Source organism: Pleurodeles waltl, chromosome 4_1 (assembly GCF_031143425.1).
Source record: "Pleurodeles waltl isolate 20211129_DDA chromosome 4_1, aPleWal1.hap1.20221129, whole genome shotgun sequence".
NCBI lineage: Eukaryota > Metazoa > Chordata > Amphibia > Caudata > Salamandridae > Pleurodeles > Pleurodeles waltl.
This window is the reverse complement of record NC_090442.1, coordinates 656843820-656866179: the sequence shown is the minus strand read 5'-3', so window position 1 is coordinate 656866179 and position 22360 is coordinate 656843820. Positions and strand designations below refer to the sequence as shown.

Below are 22360 nucleotides of genomic sequence, written 5' to 3'. Positions count from 1 at the left end.
GTGATGCACTAAACTTTTCCAATCAGCACCCCGCACCGTGCTTGTGCTCAGTCTGAAGCGCACTCCCCTCACCCGTCACTAAGTAAGCTGCCTGGAAGTGTCCGCCGCACTGGTGGGTAATTGCGGAAGTTAGGCAGATTCGACAGAAACGCACCCTTCCTCCCACACAACTCACTCGCTCCTCAACAAAAAGAGGAACCTCTAGACAGACTTCAAGTTGAGGCCGGCACCGCCGACGAGCATTCCTTCTTGCAGGGGAATGGACGTCAGAGCTCTGCTCAGCTCAGCCACAGCACACCTTTCACCATGCAGTGGAAATACTCGCGCACTGCCACCCAGGCCGCGGCCCCCGCCCACCTCTGGTTCTTGCTCCTGCTCAGTGGAACGGGGTGCCGCGGAGGGCCATCCTTCAAGCCAGAGTATCCCATAGCCCATGTCGCCGTCAGCCAGACGCACGTTTTCATCACCGCTGGGAACCGGCTGTACCAGCTGAACACCGCTCTGCAGCTGGAAGCATCAGCCGCCTCCGAAAGCCAACATCTGGGGAACAGAACCCAGGTTAACAGCTTGCTGCTGGTGTCCCAGGAAGAAGGCGCGGTGTATACGGGCTGGATGAAGGACGGCAGTATTGAAAAGAGGAATCTCACCGATGTGGGGAAAGTCGTCAAGAGCCAAACACACGTGGTGTCGAGTCTCGCAGGCCAGCCTTCCCACGGCACCGTGCTCAAATATGGAGCAGAGCTCTACCTGGTCATAGCAGGACCGGAAATCAGTGGGACCAGCTCAGAGCAGCAGAATGCTATTGTGATCTATAATAACAATGAGCTAACTTCGGGCGAGGGCAACCAGCTTAAATTGAACAAAAACGAAACGTTACATTTCGTTGATGCTTTTGTGTGGGATGGTTACATATTCACACCTTCCACCTTTAACAGCACGATTGGCGGACCCACAATGGTCATATCAAGCTACAGTAGTAATAATGTGTTATCGCTGTTCGGCAACGCGACTCTTCTCTGCCATGACCAAAGAGCAACAGAGACACTCGTGTCATCCTCTCTGGTCGAGAGCTCGACAGAAGGGGCTCTTTGGGCAGGGATATTCACGCTGGGAACACCCCTCAATGCCCCTGGACGCACAGCCCTTTGCATCTTCAACCTGACAGACATACGGACTGCAGCGCAAGTCTGCTACTCAAGTAGGTCTCGCCGTATAGCTGTAAGTAAACCTTACTCATGTTTACAAAGTCACTATGACCGTGTGAGCCTTGATTTGAAGTGATGGGCATTGTGATTAATTTTTGCAAAGCAAAAGCAATAGCATTGCTACTCCTAGCTCTTTGGGGATGTGAGGACCTTGTCAAAGAGGCACATCCCTGGGAGCTGACCCCTTATGAGGCCTCTTGGCCTACTCCTTCCCTCCTGACGCCCGAGCAATAAAAGAGGGGTGACATACCCTCTCCACCTACAGTGGCTCCTTGAGCCCAGCTTCTATTTCCATCCTAGCAGGAGAGTAATATTAGAATGCTGTCCCCCCTATGTCGCCCTGTGTGCGACGTGTTCAGCCACATTTGAAGAGGTGAATTCACCCATATGTGTCAATCAAGACAGAATCAATGCAGTATTGGTGGAGTGAACGTATTATAATGGAAAATGTTTGCAGTCTAGCAATAGCAATACTTTTAAAACTCAGCAGGAAATTTCATACTGAGCCCTGCCACAGTTAATTAATGTATTTAAGAGGGGAACATTATTCCTAATGCATGCTATTTGGGTCATGGGAGTAGCTTCAGGGAGGGTGTTTGAGGCTTGACATCCCCAAATAAATGCATTCCTAGCTTGGTATTGGGTCTGGGGTTGGTGAGCCTGGTCTGCTATGTCTGTGTTGGGTTTTCTCATCTTGATTTCACTAACAGGTTTGAACTTGTTCACTTTTTGGACATATAGTGACTGTGGGGAAACTGGGTTGGTTGACTGGGTGTGAGCCCTGGCCAAGCAACAGCCATAATCCTTTTCAGGGTAAGCCACAAAAAATAGTCACCAAATTAACCTGCGTTCAACCCTGGGCAGCTTGGGCCAAAAAGCAGTTAGACCTTACTTAAAGGCAATGTGTAAAGTATTTATGCAGCACGCAAACAGTAATAAAATGAAAACTCAACACAAGAAAAATCTCATACCCATTGAGAGAGTTAATTGTTATTAATTATTTGATGCCAACATGACAAAAATCCAATCAGTAGAGCCGGAGTTATGACTTTTTAAAGTTTTTAGTAAAACCTAGCACCGGAAAGATCAAAGTGGCAATCGCAGACATCTCGTTGCGCGAGATGGGTCAAAGTAAAAAAATATGGTCTTCTGTGATGGATCACGGGTCAGACACAGGGATTAGATTAGTCCTGCTAAAAAATTACCTTCTCACTCCAGTGCCAAGAGCATATTCACGGTGGATGGGGAGCAGCGAGGACAGGAAAACATTGCAGAAGGTCGTCGCTGTAGCGCCAAGTGCAGGCTGGGCGTAGTGGGCAGTCATCACTGTAGTGCGAAAATCCTGTTGTCCTCGCAAATGGTTGGGCTGGCGCTTCATAGTGGTACTCCCCTTGAGTGGCCAATGTAGCGTGAAGGGCCAGGATGGCAGAGCTTCCAGTTGGTGGGCTGTGCGAGTGACAAGGATTTGGTGCCAATGGACCCAATCGTGGTTCCATTCAATTGAGCCTCTCTGAGGCCACACCAAGGGTCCAGGACCTGAGATGCACCACTGTGGGGCCAGGGGGCTTGCTCCAGCTGGATCTGGGTGCTGGTGCAGATGGTTGGGAGCCTGGTATGCCCCTGTGACTCAGAACAGCAGCCAGCAGACTAGCCGTTGGACTCTGGGAGTCCTGGGTTCCAGTGCAGGTACAAATCCCTCTGACATAGGCAGGAGGGCAGTTGGGCAGCAATCCAGCAAGGCAGCAGATCAGCTCAGCAGTAGTCCAGCAGGACAGCAGAGTGGCAGCCCTTTCAGCAGCACAGGAGTCCTTCTTCCTGCAGAGTTTTCCCAGCTTAATAACTGTGAAGAAGAGTAGGTCTGAAGGCCCTATTTTTATACCCTGGTGCCTTTCCTCTGGAAAGTGGGAGAAGCTTCTAGAAAATGCCTTTGAAGTGCATGGATTTTCCTGACTCCCCTGCCCTGGCTCCAAGCTGGTTGCAGTCACAATGTGGAAGTGATAGGTCCTTTGTGTGAAGACACAACACAGCTTATTCAGTTGCAAATGGGGCCGTGCTCACCTCACCCCCCCATCCTGCCAGCAGATGGCCCATCCAAGCACACATAACCCTTTATTGTGTGACTGCCTGGGAGGAATTCACAAAACCTGTCAGATTCACATAGACATGTAAACCAAGACATGCTGCAGACACAAAGGGCAGGAAAATATAACCTTTCTAAAAGTGGCATTCTTGGATTTTTCATAACAATTTAGATATCAAACATGAACTGAATATCTAGTCTAAATCAAAAGTTAGCACTTACTAAATGTAATGAGGCAACCCAATGTTACCCTATGGGCCAGATAGACCCCACAGTAGTGAAGAACACATTTAGGAGTTTTTCACTATCAGGACATATAAAACTAAAAAAGTACATGTCCATCCCTTTAGTTACAATGCACCCTGCCCTATGGGCTATTTAGAGCCTACCTTAGGGCTGACTTACATGCAATAAAAAAGGAGTCTAAGGCTTGGCATGGGGGTTACATTGCCAAGCCGAATTGGCAATTTAAAACTGCATTCAGCCTGTGATGGCAGGACTGGGACATGTTTTAAAGTGCTAATTAAGTGGGTGCCACAATAAGTGCTGCAGGCCCACTAGTAGCATTTAATTTACTAGCCCTGATTATATGGTATACTAATCTACAGGGGACTTATAAGTAAATTAAATATGCAAATCAGGTGTAAGCCAATTAAACCTTGTTTAGGGGAGTGAGCACAAACCCTTTAGCACTGATTAGCGGTGGTAAAGTGCACAGACTTGGGGCCAACAAAAAGGAATTCAGCAAAAAAGTGGAAGGTAAAGGCAAAAAGTTTGAGGGTGACCTTGCAGAGAGGGCCAGGCCCAAACAGTGACCGGTACCAAAAAAAGTACCAAATTCATAATCATTTGCAATATTAGGCTTGGTAGGCTGTGCCAGTCTTGGATTTGGAGGCATACTACTAGAAACCAAACTGTGGTGGGATTAATGCCTGCAAATAATGTAGCCATGTGTTGCCTCTCACTATTTCTCTGACACACATACAAATATTTAAAGATACATATATTTCCAAAAGTGCATGCAGGGGAATAATACATATACTTGCACATGCAGACACAAGTGACTGTTGTCTGGATGCATGGATGGATACATGGCTGTGTGGTTGTGTAGAAGGACGAGTGGACGTTTGGATGGTGGGAGTGAATACGATGGTGGGTTAGATGAATGGGAGTGATTGTAAAGCTAGATTGTTGCAACTGTTGGTGGATGTATAAATGCTTAGTAATGGGTTGAATGATTAATGCTTGTGTGTGGGTGGAAGGATGCATTTTTGGGTGAGGGTGGGTAATGGACTCTTGGAGATGGGTGGATCAATGTAAGTGGGATCTGTTGAGGAAAAACTAGGAGCGAAAGTAGGCGTAAGTACAAGTACGATCAAGAAAAAGGAGTATGCAGGAGTAAGTAGGAGTAAACGGGAGTAAAAGCAAAAAAAACAAGAGTAAAAATATACACAAGAAGAGAGTCAGTGTAGAAGTAAGTAGGTGTAAAAGCGGAAGTTGGAGTTATAATTTGAGTAAATAGGAATACTCAGGGGCAAGAGTAGGAGTCAAAGGAAACCTAAGCAGGGGTAACAGTATAGGGCATTGATAGTAAGAGTAAGAAGTGAAAGTGTAGGCGATAAAGGACTTGTAGGAGTAAGTGTAAAAGGTAAGAGTAGGAGTAAGATTTATATAGAAATAAGGGTAGGAGTAAGAGCATGCTTAAGTAAAAGTAACACCTGGAGTAAGAAAGGGACATTTTAGGAGTATATGTGTAGCATTATGCTCAGGAGTCTGCTTTTGAAATATTGTGCCCGAATCTGAAGTTTACCTTTTCAAAATGATGAAGATAGACTGGAGACCGTTCAGAGATGGCGATACATGTACCTTTGATTCTGCTACCATTACATTCAGGGTGCTGAAATATAAATTTCTGCAGGTATTGAACTATTAAAACCACAACTTCCTTCTGAACCCTCCCGGAGAAAAAGCTGCTAAGTTACTTAACTTTGTTAAGTCACTTGCTGAAAGTAACCTCCAGGGTCTGTCTGTACACCTTGTTGTTACATGTTCTGCAGATGTAATAACTGCTTATCTTAAGGGGCAAAAATAACCAGTTCAGTAGTCAGTCATTTTCATGGTCTTTTTGGTGCATTCATGATTACTCCTTATAAAATTCCACCTTGCAAATGCAGTTCCAGGAGAGTTTGTGCATCTATTACTCATCGTCTTCCAGCATGCCGCTTATACAAGCTTTTTGACATGGATAACGGGTGCCTGTTTGGTTTGGTGTAACCAAATACTTTTTTTTTATTAAGAAAGGTAATATAGCCTAGTGGATAGAACTGCCAACTTTGGAACTTCCTGGCCAAGGTGCTAGGTTCAGCATCATGATTCTGGCCAAATCACTTAATCTCCCTGTGCCTAAAAAAATGAAATGTGTGAAATGTATTTGTGTAAATCCCACTTGATATACACAACATTATCTTCCAACACTCTATCCAAGTCATGAAGTTTGTCCAAGGGGCATGCCAGATACCAATGAGTAATCGATGCACTAACCCTCCTGGAATGGCTCCTACGAGTAATCTTGAATGCGCCAAAAAGACCCTGAAAATGACCGAATCCCAAACTGGTTATTGTTGCCCCTTAACGGTAGAGCATCTAACAACAGGATGTTCAGAAGGAAGTTGTGGTTTTGATAGCTCCATATCTTCGGAAAGTGATATTTCAACACCCTTAGTGTGACGGTAGCAGAACCAAAGGTATTTGAAAATATGAGTTCATTTCTGGAAAAAAAAGTAGAAATTGTCTGAGCTGGAGTAAGAAAGAATTTAGAAATCCTATAGTAGGCCTAGACAGCCAGTCAAACTGGTCAAATATAGCCAACTGTTGCATCATCAATTTTCAAAAGAGTAACCTTGCCTTATCATCCCCTTGAAAGGCATACCATAATAACCATGACACTGTGTCCCAGCTGCGACCCTCAACAGCGGCAAAGTAGTCTCAATGGCAAATCTTAGATTTCCCCATCGGTAGATACTTAGGAAAAGCCAGTAGGGCTGAGACAGACTTAATGCTATATCAAAACTCCTTGGAAGAAGCACTCTTTATGTAACTGTACATATTAGTCCATCAAAATCATACAGAAGAGATTTCTATCTCGCATTAGTGATCCCAGGATCACAGAAAGATGTATCATTGAGTCTTCTGGCATAGAAAAAGTCTCTTTTTTATAGTAGTATGTTTTTTAAATGATGTCAGCCCATCCAACAAGTTGCGTTCTGTTCTTGACCTTCATCAGGGCCTTTTCCTATTTAGTGCATTGTTAAAAGAACTGGTTTTGTGAGGATAGTGGTGTAGCTGCACTCTTACATCCAAGTCTATTCAAAATGGACTGCAAAGCTAATATCACGTTTTTGCAGGATCATATGCAAAGTGTATGTAATGCCTTTACTTCCATCCAAGTCAGTGAATATCCGAGTGGAGTTCCTGACTGTTAAACCTATATTTGGTTGATATTGGCCCCTTTTTGGAGAGCTCATCTTTTCAGTCCAGCAGCATGTGGCATAGTCAATCCTTCTAAAACAAAACATGCCTTTTGCTTTTTGCGGAACAAGGGTGGGTAACAATACTTCCTGAGTTCATCTTAAGTGACTGCAGAGGGTTCTTTCATGCAATTTTTATTTTATTTTTACAGAAAGCATATCCAGCATTTCTAAGGTCTTTTAGTTCTAGATTGTGCTCTGGCCCTGGTGGGATGTGGAATATCTGCAGACCAGACTATGTTTGATGGGAAATAGTGTCAGCGTTTCTCGTGCCTCCCTGTGGTGTGGGCTGCCTCTCTGAGAAGGCTCTGCAAAGATCTGCAATTTGCGGTAGGAAAGAGTCTGTTTAGAGGGTGCTGCATCCTGACTTCTTTCAAAGTCAGGAGAAAAGTGCATTAATGTTCATTAAAAGTTCGCTTTTATTATTGTCGTCTCACTAATTATTCCATTTATTTAAAAAAAACATAAGTTTAACAGATTCAGTTTAAAAACATAGCAGCTTAGTGTTAGAAGCATACCAGCAGTACGCCTTGTTTCACATAAGTATATTTCTTGTTGACTACGTCTTAGCAAATTTGTTTGGAAATGGGGACTGGTGCAGTACACCCACTTTGACATGGGTAAAATGAAACATTGTCTTTTTAAATGTAATCGTAATCGAGTGGGAGTGCTTGGTTGGAAGGATGGTGTACTTGCGGTGTGGTCTACATGGAACGCGTTTTGGTGTTGTAAGTGAATGACGAGAGTGGCACTTTTAGCCTGTTCTAGCTAGCATGGTTCAAGGACAAAACAGTAGGTTCAGTGAATTCCCATGTCCAAGCCCCCAAGACAAAGATCCATGTCCATGTAAGGGAGAGGGGACACGTTGGAGGATAAGGATAATTTTAAGAAAATAGTGTCATTGCAGATATTTGCACATTGGTGCATGTTGGACCTGGCCCTTTTTGCAGGGTCATCCCCAAACCTTTTGCCTCCTTCCTCCTATTTGTTCTGACATGTCTTTATTGTCTTTAGGCCTCTGGGCACTTTACCACTGCTAACCAGTGCTAAAATGCACATGCTCTCTGTGTAAATTGTGATTCTGATTGGTTACATTGGCATATTTGATTTACTAGTATGTCCCTAATAAAGTGCACCAGAGTTGCCCAGGGCCTGCAAATCAAATGCTACTAGTGGGCCTGCAGCACTGATTATGCCACCCATATAAGTAGCCCTGAAACATGTCTCAGACCTGCCATTGCAGTGTCTCTGTGTGCAGTTTTAAACTGCCAGTTCGACCTGGCAAGTGCACTCACTTGCCAGGCCCAAACCTTCCCTTTTACTACATATAAGTCACCCCTAAGGTGGGCCCTAGTCAGCCCCATGGGCAGGGTGCAGTGTACTTAAAAGGTAGGACGTACTAGTGTGTTTTACATGTCCTGATAGTGAAATACTGCCAAATTTGTTTTTCACTATTGCAAGGAATATCTCTCCCATAGGTTAACATGTGGATTGCATTTAAATTCCTCTTAAGTGTACTTTCCCATTGAGGGCAGATAGAGATGTGGAGTTTGGGGTCTCTGAACTCAACATTTAAAAATACATCTTTTAGTGAAGTTGTTTTTTTAGATTGTCAGTTTGAAAATGCCTCTGCTTGGCTGTTGAATCCACGTCTGGGTCAGACTGACAAGTTATGCTGGTTGTGAGTTTACTCTAGACATTGACACAAAGGGAGCTGAGGTGTGTCCTATATATCCTGATGGGTCTTCCTGTGCTAGAGTGGGAGGGAGGAGCTGACACCTGCACCTGAAAGGGCTGTGCCTGTCCACGCACAATGCAGTCTCTGACCCCCTGGAGTCCGTCTGGAGCCAGGCCTGGGCAAGGCAGGATCTTGTGAACAACAGAGACTTTCCTTTGAAGTTTGCCTACTTCAAAGGCATAAATGAGTATAAGTAGTGGACCCAAAACCCCAGACTTGCAGAGCACTTCGGGATCAAGAGGAACCTCTGCCAAAGAGCAGAGCTGAAGAGCTGTGAGGAGGAGTACTGCCCCTTTCCTGTGTGTGCTTTGCTGGGTTGGCGTGCAGTTGCTGCTTCTGCTGTGGAGAGGACAAAGACTAGACTCTGCTTTGTATCCTGCTTGTGAAGTTTCTCCTAGGACTTGAAGCAGAGCTTTCCTCCTGTTGGAAGTCTCAGGGACACCAAAGACTTCAAGTTCATCTGCCTACAGCACTGGTAACTGTGTGTTTTGTGCTGCAACAGAAGAAAAACCACCACAACGTTGTTAATGACGCCGCTCCCTGCACTGTGACCTGATGGAACTGCACGGAGCCTTGCCACGCTTCGCACCACAACACCGGTCTCACCAACGACGCCTGACATCATCACAGAGCCACTGCTTGCACTGTGACCTGGGAGCCCCGCATGCCACATCACAGCGCTTCACACTGCAGCCCTGGTATCCCTGGCACCACCGCTCCACCGTGACATTGGCGCCGCTTCCTGCACCATGGTCTGTGGGCACCTCTCGTGAGGTACAAGTGGCATCGCCCCGTACCACACTGCAGCCCCGGTCCACCGACGCCAGCGCCATTGACTCCACCATCGTCAACAGATGTTAGTGCTTGAACCGTGATCCATGGGTGCCACATGGAGCCCGCCCCATGTCACACCGCAGCCTTGAGCCTACCAACGACAGCGTCTCAGCGATGATGACGACACTGCCTGCGCAGTGACCTGGAGACACCGCACATCGTACCGCCTCGCTTCACACCGCAGTCCTGGTCTCACCAATGCCGCAAGACGCTTTCACCGAGCCACTGCCTGCACCGTGAGATGTGGGTAGTGCACGTTGCATCGCTTCGCTTTGCACTGCAGCCCCCACATCAACACCAGCGCTCCTGACTTCGTCGTCATTACAGAGTTTGACCTGCAACACGTGTGACTTCAAGGGCCCAACGACCCCTGCACCAACCTCCAGAACCGGCGCTTGCAGGGATCGCGATGCCCTACATTTCCAAGGTACTGTTTGCGGAACTTCCTGACACTGTAGCTGGCCCGCGACCTTGCGGTAGACCTAAACTGTTGTGATGGAGCTGTCGACTCCAGGAAACTGTATTTATAAGTAATTCTTGCAAAATTAGTAACTTCATTACTGTATGTTGTATTTTTCTCGCTTTGGTCGTTTTTTACACAGATAAATATTTGCTATTTTTCTAAAACCGGTATAGTGTCCTTTTATAGAGTTTTCACTGTATTACTGTGGGATATGTGCAAATGCTTTACACATTGCCTCTGAGATAAGCCTGACTGCTTGTGCCAAGCTACCAAGGGGTTGAGCAGGAGTTATCTTAGGTGTGTAACTCCCTTATCTTGGCTAGGAAGAAGAGTCCCTACTTGGACAGGGTGCAGGCCACTGCCAGCTAGAGACTCCCATTTCACAGTGCACAAAGTACATCTAGCGACAAATCCTGGATAGAATGGGTTATACATCGAGATAAATATTTAATGCACAAGTGTGCCTATAAGATTAATAAAATAACATCTGCCGAGCTTCAGGTTCAGTGATTCTCTGCTTGTTAAAATATTACCTTTCAAGCTTCAGTGTCAGTCTGAATTATGCATGGATATAAACTTTTTTTTTTTTTTTAAATAACTTTACACTTTAAAAAAAATATATTTATTTATGGCTTTATCAGTAAATACAGTCATCCGAAAAAGACCAACAAAACAATACACTACATCGGAAACATACAATATTGACGGTTCCCACCACAGAACTGTGGGGGTGATTAGAGCAGCATATCGATAAAAAAGGGAAAATCAGCGCAATTATGTATTATTCCATCAAGGATGATTAATAACTTGATAATGATATCCAAACAAGGAAAGATGGGGAAGAAAGGAGGGGGGGGGGCTGGTAAAGCAGCCAACAGTTCTCAATACAAAAGGAGCTACCACGTATCCTCTTAGAGGGGGGGAGTCTAGTTTCGGAACCTGGTAGGAAACATAGAGAGATATTGTGCCATCTAATGATCGGGACTCCAGAAGGATTGTAGGATCCCATATATCACGCAGTCGGGAATTTTTTGGCATTAACTCAATATCAGTATGTCTCCAGTTGTTCCTGACAATACGCCCCATCCTTCAGCCAGTCTCCACAGCGAGGAGCTCGTTGCCTCCCCCAGCACATCACTACCCTATGTTTAGCCAGCAGCAACAGCATCCCCACTAATTTCCGGCATTCTGGGGAGATCCCCTTCACAAAACCCAGGAGGGCAAGTTTAGGGGAATGCGGCAGCACAATTCCAACCATCTCCCCAATTGCATGCAGCACCTCTGTCCAATAGCCCTGCAATGCCCCACATCGCCACACCAAATGCATAAAAGTCGCCTCAGGAGCACAGCATCACTCCCAGCAATCGTCAGCTCTGACACCCATTCTCCTCAATTGACTTGGCTTGTAGTAAAGGCGGTGCAGAAAATTTAAATGTATAAGGTGTAATCTATATTTGGGGAAGAGTTCTCGAAGTTGCACGCAACAATATCGCCACATTTCATCTGAAAGAGTCTCCCCGATGTCTGTCTCCCAAGAGATCCTAGACTTGGACTCGATGGGTGCCACAGGCGTCTGCATGCTGACATATAGACGTGTAATTAGGCTACGAGGAGACTGTGCTATATACATGTGCTCCATCGGTTGGTACACCCGAGGCACTGCAGGGAAGCAGGAGTATCGTGTCCGCAACATAGCCTGCACCCTGAGATAAAAGAGTAGATACAACGCAGTGTTGTGCGCGTCCTCCAGCGCAACCTTAAAGGAAACAAACGACCCCTTAGGAAACCAAGATCCCAGGGTTACCATACTTATCTTGCGCAGGCTCTTGCAGAACTGATCGTCACCCGACAGCGGCAAGCCCGCAATATCTTGCAATGGCATTGAGGGCGCAAAAGGCTCCAGCGTCCCCGTACGCCTCAGCAGCACCGTCCAAGGCGTGCTGTGCATGTCACTGCATCCACACCCCGCGGGCGAGGCCTGGGGGGTCCACTTATCACTCCCGCTAATCTGTCACGCCAGATCGAATCACACTCAGGAGCTAGATGCAGCAGATATCGTATCGGGTGTAGGCAAAAATGAGCAAAATCGGCCTGTGCGCAATTATAGTACAGTTCTAGATACAGGGCCGCCAGTCCCCCCTGTTGCATTGATATAAACTTTGGTGCACAAACGTGCCTGCAAGCTTTTTTTCAATATACATTTTTATTTTGAGATCCAGAATAAATAATTACAGTAGACTAACAGACGAGAACTAGCCCATGATTAATTTCATAGAGTTTACATACAATTTCATACACTAGCGTGCAATTTCCTAGGGTATTTAAAACATTTTGGCCCTCATTACAACCCTGGCGGTCGGTGTTAAAGCAGCAGTAAAACCGCCAACAGGCAGGCGGAAAAAAAATGGAATCACGACCATGGCGGAAACCGCCAACATAGACAGCCACTTTAACACTCCGACCGCCACGGCGGTACAAAAAAACACCGCGGCGGTAACCACCAACAGACAGGCGGAAGACAATGTACCGCCCACAGTATTACAACAGGCCAATCCGCCACCTTGCGGATTTACCGCAAACAAAAACACGGCGGAAACAGGACTTGGAAGGGAAAACCCTCACCTCTACACACCCCACGAGGAACCAGGACGCCATGGAGCCAGAACTCCATATTCTACCTGCCTTTGTTTTACTGCTCCTCTACCAGGAGCACGAATGCCGGCGGCGAAGACCACGGTGAGTACTGCACCTACGACACAGGGGAGGGGGGGAGGGAAAAGAGAGTGACACACACACGCAACACCTCCACCCCCACCCTCACCCACTACAACACACACACTAATACATGTTGATACATTACAGTTACACCCCCCAAACCCCCTGGAAGAATGCAAAGACAAAAGGAAATGATTGTAACGATTGTAATCAATTAAAATCCAGTACTATAAAATATATATACACTATAAACAAATATATACACCAAGAATAGTCCAGGTACTGCACCATTTATAGTCCGTGGACCACTAGGCCCAAAATGCATGGACGAAGCCCACACAAGATACCCGATCAAAACGGAGAGAACACTGCAGGGGCATCAGATAGAAATACAACAGGTACCTCAGGGGGAAGGGAGGGCACCTCAGCTGGATGAGGGCATGAGGCCAGATCCACGAGGGGGCTCCATGCCCACTGCTGTATCCTGTGGAGTGCAAAGCCACAGTCTCTCAAGTCTCTCCAGTGGGTGGTTTGCCCACTGCTTTATCCTGGGGAGTGCAAAGCCACAGTCTCTCAAGTCTCTCCAGTGGGTGGTTTGCCCACTGCTTTATCCTGGGGAGTGCAAAGCCACAGTCTCTCAAGTCTCTCCAGTGGGTGGTTTGCCCACTGCTTTTTCCTGGGGAGTGCAAAGCAACAGTCTCTCAAGTGGATAACTGCCTCCACTGGTTCTGGAGGGGACTTTGTGTCCAGAGTGCTTCATCCTGCCAAGGACTGAGGTAGTGGATGTCTTACTCCACTGGTCCTGGAGGGGGCTTTGTGCCCACAGTGCTTCATCCTGCCAAGGACCGAGGTAGTGGACGCCTTTCTCCACTGGTTCTGGAGGGGGGTTTGTGCCCAAAGTGCTTCATTCTGCCAAGGACAGAGGTAGTGGATGCCTTTCTCCTCTGGTTCTGGAGGGGGCTTTGTGCCCAGTGTGCTTCATCCTGCTTGTGGCGGCCTCAGTAGCGGCGGTTCTTGAGGCGCTCATTGGCATGTGGTGCTGGTGGGTGGCTCAGTGAGCGTGCTGCTGGCGGCAATGTCCTTGGCAGCGGTGCTGCTGGCGGCGGTGTCCTTGGCAGCGGTGCTGCTGTCGGCGGTGTCCTGGGCAGCAGTGCTGGTGGCGGCGGTGTCCTTGGCAGCGGTGCTGCTGTCGGTGGTGTCCTGGGCAGCGGTGCTGGTGGTGGCGGTGTCCTGGGCAGCGGTGCTGGTGGCGGCGGTGTCCTTGGCAGCGGTGCTGGTGGCGGTCTTGTCCGCTGTGCATGTTGGCGGCGAATTCCCTTTCTTTCTGTGCCCCTTCCCCACCTTGGATGGTGGCGAAGTTGTCTTCCCACTCCCAACTGTAGTCCTGGGAGAGCCCTTGGTGGCAGGTGTTTTACCCTTCTCCCTCCGGGCAGTGGCCAACTTCTTATGCTTCTGAGGTGGGGGACTGTCAGTGGTCTGGCTCCTTGCACACTGGCTGCCCTGTTGCTTGGCGCACTCCAGAAGCCGGTTACTGCTGGCACCACTGTTCCCGCTGATGTGGTGGTTGAGGTGCTGGGTTGGGACCTGGAAAGGCGTGCCCTAGGGGACTGAAGGGTTGGGGGAGGTGAGGGGAAGAGGTCAAGGTTGGACAGGAAACGTTTTTTAGACACACTGGGACAGGTAGATGGAGGGGGTTTGGGAGTGGAGGAAGAGGTAGTGGTTGTAGGAGGTGTATGTTTGCTGACTTTGGGTGAAAATGCATGGGCTGGAGGCTGTCGTGAGGTGGATGGCTGTTGGGTGGGTGTGTGACTGCATTTGTGTACCGTGGGAGGTGGGCTCACAGACACACTGGGAGAGGACACAGGGGATGTGTGAATGGTAGTGGGGGTGGTGAGTGCACGTGAGCGGTGTGTGGTGATGGGTGTGCTGGTGATGGACGTAGTGGATGAAGATGTAGTACATGCAGGTGTGAGTGGAGACGTGAAAGGGAAGGAGGAGGGAGATGAGGAGGAGGGGGGCACAGTGGAGGCAATGGCTGTTGGTATGTCTGCATGGGTATGATGCTTGTGTGAGTGCCTGTGGGATGTGTGGTGCTTATGTTTTCCAGAGCTTCCCTTGTGTGTTGCGGTGTGTGCATGCTTGTCTGATGGTGTGCTTGGGATAGGCCGAGGTACAGGGGTCTGGGACTGGGTGGAGGAAGTTGGAGGGGGGAGGCTGGACACAGGGACAATGGCTGCCATCAGTGCTGAGGCCAGAGTCTGAAAATCTCGCTGTTGGGCTGCCTGACCAGAATGAATGCCCTCCAGGTATGCATTGGTCTGTTGCAACTGCCTCTCTACACCCTGGATGGCATTCAGAATGGTAGACTGCCCAACAGTGAGGGATCTGAGGAGGTCAATGGCCTCCTCACTGAGGGCAGCAGGGCTGACAGGGGCAGGGGCTGAGGTGCCTGGGGCGAAGGAGATGCCCACCCTCCTGGGTGAGCGGCCACGGGGCACACGCTGAGGGGCTGCTGGGAGGGCGGTGCTGGTAGGGGAGGTGGCGGCTGTACCTGTAGATGCGGGGGCACAGAAGGGCACGCCACTGTAAGGAAGCTCCCATCAGAGGAGGAGTCTGTGTCGCTGGTCTCAGCTCCTGTCCCCGCCGTGGAGCTCCCCTTGCCCTCCGTCCCACTGGTGCCTTCAGACTCCGTTGTCTCGCCCTCCAGGGCCATGTGGGATGCAGCTCCCTCCTGCTCTGGTGCCACTGCTCCTCCGCCTGATGATGCTATTACACACAAAAACAAGGAGACCAAAAAAAGGGGGGGAGACAGAAGAAAGACATGTTGAGTGCATGCAATACCGCTACTGTTGGCGGACACTACAGACACAGAAGACCTCTGCACTACGCTGTGCACTTAGAGTTCCCTAATTAATCACAGGGACATGGGGTACAAGGCCTCTGCCTGATTGCTGCACACATGGAAGTCACACAAGCCTGATTAGGTGTAGTTGGAATAAACACTGGTGGGGTAGGGTGCCACATGGCCTGCCTTACGAAGGGACCTTGCCTACTAAACTCGCCCTGGCCAAGGGGAACCCACGGCCCACCTCCCCCACCCAGACACCTCCGTAATGTGCGCTGATTCAGCTGAATGAGAGTGTACTCACCCCCTTGTGGCTGCTGTGAAGCTCTCTAGCGCCCATCCAACTCCAGGTACGCCACCACCAGGATCCAGAACATCAGGGGGTCATGGTGCGACGGGCACCCCTCCCACGTTGGGAGGCCATCCCCAGCTGGGCCTCCGCCGTCTTCTTGCTCCAGCGGCGAATGTCCTCCCATCTTCTCCGGCAGTGGGTGCTCTGTCTGTGGTGGACCCCCAGGGTCCGGACTTCCTTGGCGATGACACGCCAAATATCCTTCTTCTAATGGGTGCTGACCTACAGGAATATTACAGGGGAAAAGGAGAAGATATAACCGCCCGGACCGTCACAGTCATTGGCCCGCGTTCCTACCCTTGCCATGACGCACATGCACTCACCGTCGTTTTGTGCACGCCTCATTCTCCCCCACCATCTTCCATCCACACCATTCCACACAGGCATTGCCCATACAGCATGCTCACAGTGTACTTACCTGTTTGTCTGGAGGACCGTAGAGTAGCGTGTACTGGGGAGGACCCCATCCACTAGTTTCTCCAACTCCTCCGTGGTGAAGGCAGGGGCCGTTTCTCCAGACACATGAGCCATTGTCTCTTACAGACTGAGGTCACAGCAGCACTTGCAGTGTAGGTCCTCTCCTGTCGAAGATCAGGTATCAAGTGAGGGAACAGATAGAAAATGGCGGTCACGTCCGCGGCTGTGTGTACCGTCACCGAAGGCGTAAATCGTCATTGGCTCCTGGGACCCATAGGGTCCAATGTTAACCAGTGCAGGATTGCGCCGCGGTCTTCGACCACCTACCGCGACGGTGTACAACGTCAGCGTAGTTACCTCATATCTCCTTGTCCCACATTACAGGTCAGGCAGCCGCCATTTCAGGGGGCCACATGGCATTATTTTTAAATGCGTCACACATATCTAGGCCTTGCATACACATTAAGAAAGGGACATAGCGGATTGAAAAATGTGTGAAATAAAGTTGTGTTTTCGTACCTCAGTGTTGGCTGACCCTCTGCTCGCTGTTCTCCTCCATAGAGCACGTCCGCTGGGGCAGGTGAGGAGATGGCAGCATCCTCCGGTGTACAGACCGCTGGTGGACCTGTCAGCAATGGAAGAGCGACATGTAATTGTCACCTACAGACTGGACCGTGCCACAATCCAGGAACTGTGTGCCCAGTTGGAGTCTGAACTGATGTCAGCTATCTGCCATTCCACAGGTATCCCCCCTCTAGTGCAGGTGCTGTCAGTACTCCATTTCCTGTCAAGTGTGTCTTTTCAGACGACAGTGGCCATAGCATCAGGGATGTCCCAGCCTATGTTCTCCAACATGTTGTCCAGAGTGTTGTCTGCCCTGCTGAAACACATGCTCAGCTACATCGTTTTCCCTCAGGTGGAGGATTTGTCTACCGTGAAAGGTTACTTCTATGCCCTGGGACATATCCCCAACATCATTGGTGCCATTATTGGGACGCATGTGGCCTTGGTCCCCCCCCCGCAGGAGTGAACAGGTGTACAGAAACCGGAAGAGTTACCATTCTATGAATGTGTAGATGGTGTGTTTGGCCGACCAGTACATCTCCCATGTGAATGCCAAATTTCCTGGCTTAGTGCATGACGCTTACATTCTGAGGACTAGCAGCATCCCGTATGTGATGGGGCAACTCCAGAGGCACCCTGTGTGGCTATTAGGTGAGGACATGGATCCTATACAGTGTGACTAGGTGTCTAGGTCTGGGGTTGTCCCTAAGGGTTAGTGTGTGTCTAAAATTTTTCCCTCGACATTTGCAGGTGACTCTGGCTACCCCAACCTTTCATGGCTACTGACCCCAGTGCGAAATCCCAGGACAAGGGCAGAGGAACGATAAAATGAGGCCCATGGGCGAACTAGGAGAGTTATAGAGAGGACCTTCGGCCTCCTGAAGGCCAGGTTCAGGTGCCTCCATATGACAGGTGGTTCCCTATTCTACTCACCAAAGAAGGTGTGCCAGATCATTGTGGCCTGCTGTATGCTTCACAACTTGGCTTTGCGACAACAGGTGCCTTTTCTGCAGGAGGATGGTCCAGATGGAGGTCCTGTGGAGCCTGTGGACAGTGAAGACGAGGAAGCAGAAGAAGAGGATATCGACAACAGAAACACAGTGATTCATCAATACTTCCAGTGAGACACAGTTAAGAAGACATCACTGCCTGCTACATCTGATACACTTGTTCTACCTCTCATCTGTCTGTTACTTTCACCCAGTGTATGGACCCTGAGTGGTCACTTTCCCTTTTGATTTCACAGATGTGGGTCCCACTGTGTGACATCTGCTTTGTTTCCTCATGGACTAGAGCTGTGTGACATAGGTATGTTGACAATACAATGGATATTGCATTTTTCCTCAGTTATTGCAAATACACATTTTCGAAAGCACAGACTGACTCCAGATAGTTTTGTGATTTAAGGGTGTTTATTTAAGTGCTAAATAGTGGAGGGGTTGTAAAATGGTCAGGGGTGATGGTGGAGGAATGTCCATGGCAGAGCCCAGTCTATTAGTCTCACAGGTGCATTGTCCAAAGGGGCATAGGAAGTGGAGCTGAGGCAGTTGATGGATGGACAGGGTGACAAAGTGGGACAAAAGGATGACAATCAGGGTGGTCTCATTTCTTGGCAGGGGTCTCTGTCTTTGTCCTGGATCTCAGGGAACGCTTGCGGGGTGGTTCTCCATCTGCAGGGGTGAGGTGCTGGTGTCGTGGTCCTGTGGCGGTGCCACCTGTCCACTAATGCCGGCAGAGGTGGTGGCCAGTTCATCGTCCAGGCTAGTGTCAGGGGCCCCTTGTTGTGCCACATTGTCCCTCCTGGTGTTCACAAGTTCCTTCAGCACCCCTACAATGGTGCCCAGGGTGGTATTGATGGTTTTGAGTTCCTCCCTGAAGCCCAAATACTGTTCCTCCTGCAGGCGCTGGGTCTCCTGAAACTTGGCCAGTACTGTTGCCATCGTCTCCTGGGAATGGTGGTAGGCTCCCATGATGTTGGAGAGGGCCTTGTGGAGAGTGGGTTCCCTGGGCCTGTCCTCCCCCTGTCGCACAGCAGCCCTCCCAGTTCCCCTGTGTTCCTGGGCCTCTGTCCCCTGAACCGTGTGCCCACTGCCACTGCCCCCAGGTCCGTGCTGTTTTTGGGGTGGTGGGTTAGCCTGGGTTCCCTGTAGTGGTGGACACACTGCTGCTTGACGTGTCCTGGGGACAGAGGTATGGGCCCGCTGGGTGGGTGCTGTGCTGGTGTTTCCAGAGGGGGGAGGCTCTGTTGTGGCTTGTGCCAGTGCGAGGGGAACCGACTGTCCCGAGGTCCCAGATGGGCTGGGCTGGTCATCTAGATCCAGTTGGACAGAGCTGCTGTCATCACTGTGGGCCTCTTCTGTGGGGGGAGTGGACATGTCTGGAACTCCTGTCCGGTGACGTTGGGTAAGGGTTCTGCAGGGGTGTAAAGGCATAATTATTGGATCTGTGTGTGCCATGGTGTGCAATGGGTGGGTGACCCTGTACCCCAGTGCTTGCATTCTTGTGTAGGACCTTGTGTGATCATTGTTTAGGGGTGTGTGTGGGTATGTGCAGTGGCCATGCATTGGTGATGAGTGTCCATGCTTTGGTGTTGCATGCAGGGCTTGGTGTTGGGATGGGTGGGTTGTGATAGTGGGACATATGTGAGTAGTTGGAGTGATGGGGGTGAGGGCGAGGGTGGGGGTATGTGATAGCATGCAGGTAGGGTGGGGGATGAGGTAGTGAAAGGTTTGACTTACCAGACTTCATTCCTCCAGCTACTCCTGTGAGGCCCTCAGGATGCAGTACAGCCAAGACCTGCTCCTCCCATGTTATTAGTTGTTGGGGAGGAGGTGGGGGTCCGTCGCCAGTCCTCTGAACCGCAATGTGGTGTCTTGAGACCACGGAACGTACCTTCCCCCGTAGGTCGTTCCACCTCTTCCTGATGTCATCCCTTGTTCTTTGGTGCTGTCCCACTGTGTTGACCCTGTCCACGATTCTGCGCCATAGCTCCATCTTCCTAGCTATGGTGGTGTGCTGCACCGGTGATCCGAATAGCTGTGGCTCTACCCGGATGATTTCCTCCACCATGACTCTGAGCTCCTCCTCAGAAAACCTGGGGTGTCTTTGCGGTGCCATGGGGTGGTGTGGGTGATGTGTGAGGTGGTGTGTGTTGTGATGTGGGGGGTGATGTTTAGGGGTGTGTGGTGTTTTGTGCGTGGATGTGTATGTGTGATGGTGTTGTGTGCCTCTGTATGGTGGGGTTGTCTTTGCTATGCTTTCTCTCTGGCCTTCGTCTAAATTTCTGGTCGTAGGGTTTGTGGGTGATGTGGGTGTGTGTTTTATATTGTATTTAGTGTGTGGGTGTGGTGTGTGTATGTGTATCAGGTGTGTGTATTTGGAATTGTCCAATGCGGTAGTGTTTTGTAAATGTGTGTGTATTTTGAGCGCAGCGGTGTGTACCCCCAATGGAATACTGCGGTTGAAAGACCGTAGCGTGGATTCGTGGGTCGTGGTAGTGTGGGCGTATTCCTGTTGGCTTGACGGTGGAGGTTTTGTTATCGCCAGTTTATCACTGACCTTTGGTGTGGCGGACTTGTGTGGGTGTCTCGATTTTGGCGGATTCCGAGCTGTGGGTCATGGCATTTACCGCCAATGTTGTAATGACCCCCTTTATATGGTGTAGTTCAAAGTAATATTCTCAGTTCATCCGTACGAAGCATATCAGAATGACCTACACACTCTCTCCTTAACAAAACATTAATCTCCCATAAATTGAGCCCACATTTTATTGAATCTTAAAATCCCTCCACATGGAGTAGCATACAATAGCTCTTTTGCTCTTAGTTGCTTCATTTTCCCCACCCATTCATTCTGCGCCAGTTGGCTCCTCTCAGTACCCTAAAGTTCAATTTATTAACTTTAACCCACATTTCCCTTGTCAGTGTAAATCCTTTATATTTCCCCAATATACTAATAGCTGTTTGACAGGTCCATGCTTCTGCATGATGCACCTTTTTTCTTGCACCCAGTCACTTTGGATCTGTAGTCTCAATCCGGTTCATGACCAAATTTTGAGTGCTCGATACTGGACTGATATCAATGTGCTTACAATCTTGTCAAAATAACACCTGCCGTGCTTCAGTGTCAATAATTCTCTACTTGTTAAAATAACACCCTCCAAGTGTCTCTGTCAGTGATTCTGTGACTCGGGGTCAGTGTCTCAATTCTGCATTAATATACACTTTTGGTATACAAATGTGCCTACAAGCTTTTTAAAATAACACCTGCCGAGCTTCCGTGTCAACGGTTCTCTTCTTGTTTAAATAACACTTGCAAAGATTGTGTCCGTGATCCTCTGCTTGTTAAAATAACACCTGCCAAGCTTCAGTGTCAGTGATTATGGCACTCATTACGATCCTGGCGGTCAGTGATAAAGTGGCGGTAATACCGCCAACAGGCTGGCGGTAATTACAGCCAAATTATGACCATGCAGAAAGATCTCCGAAAAACAGTCAATGTTCCACACCGACTGCCAGGGCTAAAACAACAGCCACCACGGCGGTAGCCGCCTACAGCCAGGCAGAAGTCAATGTTCCGCCCACCATATTACAACAACACAATCCACCACCTTTTCCGGGGTGGTACCAACGACATCCAAAGCCTGGTGGAAACACTGCACAGAAGTGAAAGGACTCACCATTGGAGACAGGGAAGAACCACGCCGCCATGGAACCCGAACTGCATGTATTTTCGATGATATTCTACGTTCTGCTCCACCAAGAACACCAATGCCGGCGAAGACGATGACGGTGAGTACAGCCATCTAGCACACAAAGGAGGGAGGGAGGAAAACGAGAGTGACACACACACGCAGCACACACACCCCACACACACACACACACACCATACACACAACCAGATGCACCAGAAAACAAGTTATCCCCCTAAATCGGCAGAATAATGCAGGCACAAAACAAATTTACCAAAGTGAGTGTAATAATATCAACACAGTTAAAAAATAATAAGTTAGGCAATGTAACAGATTTGTACAGAACAAGGGACACTGCCCAGTCCTCAGTTTGCGGTGGCCACATGGCCACAGGTCAAAGTCCAAGGCCCCACTTGTCGCCTGCATCAACACGGAGAGAACACTGCAGGGGCATCAGTTGGCAAATAGGCAGGCACCTCAGTGGGGGGGGGGCACCTCAGCCAGGAGCGGAAACAAGACCACTGGTTCTGGAGGGGGCAACATGTCCTGTGCTTGGTCCTAGGGAGTGCAAGGCCACAGTCTTTGTAGCGGGTGACTTGCCCACTGGTTCTGGAGGGGGCAACATGCTCTGTGCTTGGTCCTGGGGAGTGCAAGGCCACAGGCTCTCGAGTGGGTGACTTGCCTACTGGTTCTGGAGGGGGCAACATGCCCTGTGCTTGGTCCTGGGGAGTGCAAGGCCACAGTCTCTCAGGTGGGTGACTTGCCCACTGGTTCTGGAGGGAGCAACATGCCCTGTGCTTGGTCCTGGGGAGTGCAAGGCCCAGTCTCTGGAGTGGGTGACTTGCCCACTGGTTCTGGAGGGGACAGGCCACAGAGAAGCCCATTGAGGCAGGATTACATTGCGTCCGCCGGCAGTGACGGCTGCGCTGT

The 22360-nt window shown here is 49.3% G+C and overlaps 1 protein-coding gene across 1 annotated transcript in view; it reads left to right on the top strand.

Moving 5' to 3' along the window:
- Positions 1-205: 205 nt before the first annotated feature.
- Positions 206-22360, top strand: part of PLXNC1 (plexin C1) — a 449291-nt gene continuing 427136 nt past the window's right edge. The window contains exon 1 of the mRNA XM_069229118.1: positions 206-1218. Coding sequence (XP_069085219.1) covers positions 307-1218 — 912 coding nt within the window. The 5' untranslated portion in view covers positions 206-306. The remainder of the gene's footprint in view (positions 1219-22360) is intronic.